General features: G+C 30.8%; 1 protein-coding gene across 1 annotated transcript; it reads right to left on the minus strand.

The window, feature by feature from the left end:
- Positions 1–1,867: 1,867 nt before the first annotated feature.
- On the minus strand, positions 1,868–6,014 carry LOC117100325. The gene has a single exon (XM_033239973.1). It carries the CDS (start codon positions 6,012–6,014, stop codon positions 4,452–4,454), a length of 1,563 nt encoding a protein of 520 aa, XP_033095864.1. The 3' UTR covers positions 1,868–4,451.
- Positions 6,015–8,415: the final 2,401 nt, after the last annotated feature.

The following is an 8,415-nucleotide window of genomic DNA, read 5'->3' on the forward strand; positions in this document are numbered from 1 at the left end:
TATTCATCCAAATCTTTGGAAATTACTGTACACTGTCCATCATCATATCCTCAAACTAATTTGCTTAAGTTGGAACAAGTACAATAATTGCTGTTCTTAACCAATTATTCTTGCAAATCTATTGAAAATTTTTTTATAGTCTGTCCCTCCCCAGCAAACAGTAATTTATAGAATTAATAAAAAAATAACGACAACATTATCTCCTTTTTAAAAATGAATTATTTTTCTTAAAACAATTTCATTTTTATGTAACGTTTTTTAACGAAAATAATGGTCACAGAAAATCTTCCATGAATGTTAAAATAATAGGTTATAGAGACCATAGAGTAATCATCAGAATTTATACTGATAGTGTGCAAATTAATATTTTCTGGCTATTATTATTCGCGGAACCCCTGAAATACTATAGTACTGTTCACTGAGAGGCGTAGACCTGAAGGGAATAGAAATTATGTTAATTTTTTTCATACTGTATATATTGTATAGTAAACAAAGCACAGTGTGTGACAGTAAATAACTATCAACATAAAAGCTTTGTTAATTTATGTTAAACTAAATTTTACAGAATTTTCTTAAACGTCAAATTTTATTGGACTCTTGTAACATGCATATATTGCCTTATTTCATTTTTTGCCTGAACGAAAGTACCTGTACTTTACCCTGGATTGGTTTGTTTGGTCTAATTATTGGAAAGAGCACACACAACCAGAGAATCGAAAGATTATGGGGAGATGTTTTCCAGGGATCTCTCCATTATTTCTGTCAGTTGTTTCATTATTTGGAAGACAATGGAGATTTGGATAGATTTAATGAGGTCCACTTGTTTGCGCTTTAGTATGTCTACAAAGCAAGAATCAACAAATCTCTTGAAGACTGTGTTGATGGTTGGACAAACCACAAGATAAGAACAGAGGGAGGAAAAACTCCTCCCAGTTGTGGGTTGATGGTCAACTGGAACAGTTCATTGGCTTTGATGAAGGTGATGTTGAGGATAATGATAATGATGATTTACAAGAGGTATTTAATAATGTGTTTAAAGTATTATAAATATTTATGATAGAAAATGGTTGAAAGTTATACAAAAGCAGATAATGATTATACCTGTAAATGTTTGTTGTTTTTAAAACAAACAACAATTCATTAAGGCCTACAGAATCAATTGCCTGACAGTCAATGGAAACCAAAAATGTTGGGGGGTGGCGGGGGTGGGGGGGAATTTGCAACTAAAAAATGAGACAGGCCGGTTAAAAATTTGGGAGGGCAACTAAAACTTAAACCTTGGTTGCAATCTGTGCAACCATTTTATTTTTTTAATTCTGCAAGCCTGTTCATATATAACAAATCAAGCTATTTTTTACGATATAATATATAAAGTCTTATTGGTTCAAACATCATCACCCTATTCTTTAGTTTTATTTCAAACCTAATAATGGTTGAAACTTTCAAAATTTCTTTTCTCAAAAATGCAATATTTATTAGATGCAGTGTGCACACAAATGAATTGGCCTAGGATATGATATTTAGACTAGAAATTGTTAAAAATTAATCTTATCCAACGAAAGTGTAAATATTGATTATTTATTTATAATTTTATTTTTAAATACAGAAATAAAGTACAGTTTCATCTTTCTTTCAAAATCCACAGTAGAAACAATCACCATATTCAAGTTTAGATTACTGCTGTACTATTGTTGTACACAATTTTAATAGCAAAATGTTAAAATAGAAATTAAGAGATGCTTACTGTGTGATGTTGATAAAATGAGAGATGCATAGATGTTTTAAGGTGTTAATGAGTTTACTTGAATTTCTTTATAGGATGTTATAGAGCCAGAAGAGTTGGAAGAAGGAGTAACAGACCATGTTATGGTAGAAGAGCCAAGAAATATTTTAATAGATGAGGTTTATCAACAACTTCAACAAGAAATTAACCCATTAAGACCTAGTTCTCAGCATGGTATTGATGTTTACCTGGATGTCTTACAGTATATTAATAATACAATGATTGAAAATTAAACAGTAAAGTGAGCGAAAATGACTATGAGTTGCCAATTATAAATATAACATATTAGTTTATTATCAGAGTACTGATGAAAATATGATTTTGTAGTTAGACAACTATGCAGACAACCAAAAACCTGTTGTTGTTTTATTTGCCTTTCACTTTCTTTGTGAGGGTTTTCTGTTGTAGAGTAATTGTGACTCAAACATCTGCACCCTACTGCTGATATCAAATGCAATCAAAGTTAATTGTTTTTTGGAAAACTTATTAATAATTTTCTCTTAAAGTAATATAGTAGTTGAAAATATAGTGATTGTCTATCTTTAATTAAAAATTATCTTTGTTTTTTTATTATTATTAAGGTTTTTTTCAAACTTTGTAAATATTTTCATTGCTTTTGTAGATTTTTTTGTGTCATAATTGTATCTCTTTGTTAATTTTGATTTTTTATTGTTTAATTTAGTCAAACTGCGCAAGAGTGTTTTCCTTCTTCGCTTAGAAATTTTTATTATTTAACATTTTTATAAAAAAAATGAACCCAATTGGTGATTTCAGTTATTATTATTATCAAGTGCTGATCTTTCAGATAAAAGACATTTACAGTTATACATTATGAATCATTTTTTTAAAAATGTGATTATAATTAACAGACGTTTCCTGCATTTGCATATTTGTGTAGAATATACAGGATATTATTGTCAAGATTATAATAGTTATTGTTTACAGTAGATCGTTTACCAGCTAATTTTAAAGATTAAAAAATGATTTTTTTAATTTGATTTTAAAAAAAAAAAATTAAATCAATGACCAATAGTCCACTTTTTACCTAGTTAATGCATTTTATCCCACAAACTTTTAGACAGAAAATAAATATTACCTTTAAAAAAAAATGGTATTTTTTTGTATCCAACTGCATTATAGAGATATTGTTCAGAATCTTCAATTAATTATTAATTGATTAAATTACTGTTGTAACAGTCTTTTTGCTTTAGGTTTTGGGCAATTTCACGGTAGCGGAATCACTATTTTCCTGAACTTTTTAACTTTAATCTAATGTCATATTTACACTCCATTCTAATTCTTGGAATAATTATCATATTTACATAACTATGGAATCCATCTATAATTTCCACCCTAGTTTTTTTTTAAATCTATCACAATTTTGATATAATATCAAAAAATATGTATGGTAGCGGAAAGACAAAAAAAATACCCTCTATTTTTACCACTTCACATTTTATTAAAACCCTCTGATTTATGAAAGTGATTTAAAAATTGAATACATCTCAGTTAATCATAATTTAGTGTAGTATTGAATGCAAAACATTGATTTTTATAAATGTTTATAGTTTTGGAGATATTTATAAAAATATAAGACCATGTCTGGTAGCGGAATCACAGTAGCGGAATGACCATTGATAAAAGTGCATTTGAAATTAATATTTATGAAAAACCTTCTTGACTAAATGTAAAATCCTTCACTTTTTATGAAAACAATGCTGAAGCAATTCACTTGAAACAAAATTTATTTTAATTTATCAAGTCTCAAACACAATTATAAAAATTATGAAAATTAATAAAAATATTGGATTGTTTATACTGTATATACCAAAACACAATAACATTATATTTTTAGTCTAGAGTTTGCCTATCTATACTTAAAAACATTCTGAGAAATATAGTTGTTTAATTATTCAACTTAATCAAATATATATCATTATTTATGAATATAATTATAGTGGCGGAATGACAGTAGCGGAATGACATTGGAATATTGCTATAATTTACTGGTGATTCTTAAGTATATTAACAACACCCAAAAGCAGCATGTGAATTTCCACAAAATTACAGATGTTAATGGTCAATCTGTTTGTATATTGAAGCATTAAAACCTCACAAAGCATCAGTTATTGCTCTCTCAAAATGATATCTTTCTCTATTGTCCATATATGGAGAAGGAAGAACAGCCACCACTTGGTCTGAATCAATTAATCCAACTTTGTCTGTCACTTCCTTGACTACAAAAACTTTCCCATCTTTGTCATTTTTGAACAAATGAGTTACCAGCAAACCATCAGATTGAACTTCAGTAACTAGAGCGACGTAATTAAATAACTTGTTGCTCTTGTCGGCCACATATTTTACGAGAATGAAATCTCCACAGTTAGCAGTGTGCGACACAACTTCTTTCCTTGGTAGAGATGACACTTCTGGTGGTACCAGTACAAACTCTTTCACATCATTTGAACTGCTGTAGGTTGCATATTTCACAGTGTGATCAGCAACTGGCTTCACAAAATGTATGCTCTGTGTATTTGGCAGAGTCTTTACTTTTTCCCATCGTCCATCAAGTTTACTTTTTTTTTTCAAAATATCCTTAGATAAAAGAAGCTTAATGTTAATTCCTGGTGCACTTTCCATAGCCACTTTGGTGAAAGACTCTGCATCATTAACAAAGGCACCTAACTTCATTTTGCGGAAAACCGAATTCTTTACAACCCCCCCCCCCAATCCCATCTACTGCTCCTTTGCCGTGAGATGTTGCGAAAAAGTTCCATGAGCAGCTAATGTTATAATCGTGTTTAAAGTATGTAAGATTCTCAAACAAGTACTTTTGCTTAAATTGGCTTGCGGCGCCATCGCTGAAGAAGGAGACTGTATTCAATCCAGGGAACTTTGTTTGTAAATCCCTTATAATGCAGTCAAGGAATTCCGCTACTTCATACTTGCCGTGATTCATTTCATCACTCACTATAACGTATGACTGGACACCATCTCCTACATGTGCGCAACACGTAAACAATGTTATTTGTTTGTGACTCCAGTGAGCACTCTGGATTTCATCTTGGTGTACTATCGCAAAGTTCTCTGCAAAATCCACTTGAATGACAGCATACTCATCATCTGCTTTCTGCTTCTCGGCTTCAAAATATTGGCTTTGTTGTCTCTTTATGAATGTGTGAACCAAAAATGATGGTGTCTGTTCACGAAGTAGGGCTACACATTCATGTAGATTTCCATGCTGTTCAACCTGAAATTTTACAAACATATTCATTAAAAATATATAATATATAAAATAATATACTATTTGAAAAAAATAACTTTTGAGATAAAAAATAAAACTTGCCTTTTCCATGTGGCCTTCAACGGAAGTCCATTGGTACCAACTTATCCTGGTGTCTTCAACTGCCGCCGGAAAAGAGAATACGTCATCAAATTTTGATACACAGGCATCACATCTTCGGTACATACAATTTTCATTCTCTTGGTTGCACGTTATGCTGTCAATGAATGGCCGAAATTCTGTCTGAATATTAGTGGCAGATGTAGCTATCTTCACAGCCTGTAAAAGTAGCCTGACATTTTCGTGGTATTTACAAATACATAAATTGTGTGGAAAGTGTCTGGATAGTGAAACATGTGTTGGCCTAAGTAAGGTAAACTTAGTTAGTCCAATTTTGTTTTCAGGGTTCCTTTCAAGATAGAGAGCATGGCATTCTTTCAAAGACATTCGCAAGAACCGCTTTGCCACCAACTTCTTTTCACCATTGGCCTTGATTGCTATTACGTCTTTTCTAGATGGGCTTTGCCAGGAAATATCGTCATGGCAAAAGTGAGATGTTACGGCATCAAGTGTTGACTTTGGTAAACCTTGACATCCTGATTGTGCAAGTATGACTTCAGTGTCGCATGCTGCAAACTTCTCAGCAAGTATTTTAACTAATTTACTACGCTTCCTTGGACTCTTAGGTAGTGTTTCAATGACACGCTTAGTAGCCTTTCCGAGGCTCTGTGCAGAACAATTGAGATTCTCTTTCTCACAAACTTTTTGTCTGTATCTCCTCTGGTTTTCTGCCTGAGCAGCTCTCAACTTCTTCAGCTCACGATTAGACAAGCCTTGTCTCTTTTTCTTTTTACGTTCCCGATCTCTTCTTTTATACTCGTCAGGGCTAATACGTTCTTTCAACTTGTCCCTGTATCGCTTTGACTTCTCTGCAGCAGTTAATGGCATTTTGGTACTCGTGCGATCTCGATGATAAAAAAATAACAAGTGATGCAGTATTCTTTAAGATGCATAAGAATACATTTGTCACTGGTTTGTGAGCCAATAGCAAGCACTTAACTTTAGTAGGTGGAGTAAAAACCAACCATACAAATTTAAATAAGTTGTTTATTATAAGTAAATTTATTTGATTAACAAGTACCTCTTTGAAGCAAAACTCTTAAAGTAGAAAGTTTATTGGAAGTTTCTGAGAAAATACACATCGCCCTTTTCCCATACCTAAACTTGCATTTGAACAACAAAGTTGATCCAAGCTTTAATTATTGTTTATTTGTATCATTTAACTATTGAAATTTGTTAATCCATTTGATACTTGGAAAAGAAGTTGAATTTTGTTGCTATTTTAGTGGGTAGCATATTTTGGTAGCGGAAATACACGTCATTCCGATACTACATTTGGTAGCGGAATCACGGTTTTAAAACCTTTATTTCTAAAAATATAAAAAAAAAATTATTTAAAGCCTATTATTTTCTGATCCATCTATCAGTAGTCTATTATCACCTGTACTTTCATTTTTGAAAAATCAATACTTTTGGAGAAATTTTTAAAAAATCACTTTTTTGGTAGCGGAATCACATAAATTAACCAAATTTTTTAAAAAACAAAAAAAATAATTTATTATTTAAAAATTATAATTTTCACCTTTAAAAATGGTAATAGTACCTATTCTTTTGTAAAATAACATGAATTTAGAATTTTCCAACATATACATTCTGAATAATAATTGAATTTAAGTAAGCTATTTTTTACTATATTTTAGAAATTAAAAGTACTATGTATTTGAATCATTTTTTTCACATTTTACCATTGAAATACCAAAATATTGATTTTAGATCTTAATTCTACATAAAATGAGCTTTAGTTTGATACCAAACTTGATGGGATTTGATAAGTATGAAAAATTACAAAAAATCACTCTGCATTATGAAATTGCCCTTTTCCAGAAAAGATTTTTACCTAAAATATTATATTTTTTAAAAATAACGTCTTGCAACCATCAAGTGCAACGCTCACTGCAGTAAATCTGGGTGGGATGAGGGGAAAATCCCCCCCTCCCACTTTTGATGGACTGTACAAACATACCCCCTATTTTTGTGGGAAAGTTATTATTTTCAAAACATCACAACCAAAGGAATTATTATTATTGTCATTATTATTATTATATTATTACTATTATTATTATTGTTGTTATTGTCGTTCTTGTTATTTATTGCTCATTATTTATCAAAATTATAAGACCTAGTAGAAAAATTACCATCATAATATGATAGGAGGGTGTTTTGTATAGGGTGTTTTGTACAGTGGCGGAAGTTATGTCCTCTAATATTGCGGTTCGAAGGATAACAAAACTTGTATAGTTGTTGCAGTGTCAAAATTAAGAAATAATGCCAGAAAAAACACACGAACATCATTATAGGCTAAATAAAGTGAGAATAAATATTTTTATCAGGGATTTTTGGCAAAATTTAATTAGGGCTATGTGCATTTTGCCGTACCATAGGAATAAATTAAAATTTAAAAATATGTATCTGATGTATTTGCTTTAAAAATGTACTTCGAAGTAGTGATTCCACATCTACAGTACATGACCTAAGCCCCACCATGGTTTTGGTTGTGGTAAAAAAAAATATTTCTAGATGTCCGGAAAAAAACATTATTTTTATATGGTACAATTTATCATCTTCAATGACATGCATTATGAAGCGTAAACAAATTTCTCATTATATTTTGTATTAGACATTTTTGACAACCATTGAAATCTAATTAATAGGCCTATAAGATGTACCATAAAAATAGAATTAAGGGTCTTCCATTTTACGGGTTACCTGAGAGTGGGAAGTACCCTGTGGCCCTCCTAGATGTGTATAAGAGACAGGTGTAGCGCCCTCTATAGTCGTTTCTATGAAATAGAGGGGGTATCTACAGAATTTCCTGCAGTAATGACTATTTTTTTCCAAAAACTTTTTTTACAGCGATTTTTAAAGTTTTTTTTCGCGATTCTGTCTGCAAAAATGAATTTCTGTCTGAATAGAATTATGAAAATAATTAAAACTAATGATTTATTTATTCATTTTATGTATATTTAGATATCCAGTGAAAAAAAAAATTCTTCCCATAAGAATTTATATTTTTTTAGAATTTTTTTCCAAAAATGGTGATTTGCAACTAAAAAATGAGACAGGCCGGTTAAAAATTTGGGAGGGCAACTAAAACTTAAACCTTGGTTGCAATCTGTGCAACCATTTTATTTTTTTAATTCTGCAAGGCCTGTTCATATATAACAAATCAAGCTATTTTTTACGATATAATATATAAAGTCTTATTGGTTCAAACATCATCACCCTATTC

Source organism: Anneissia japonica, unplaced genomic scaffold (assembly GCF_011630105.1).
Source record: "Anneissia japonica isolate Jap-2015-1 unplaced genomic scaffold, ASM1163010v1 scaffold1984_len102452_cov112, whole genome shotgun sequence".
NCBI classification, from domain to species: Eukaryota; Metazoa; Echinodermata; class Crinoidea; order Comatulida; family Comatulidae; genus Anneissia; species Anneissia japonica.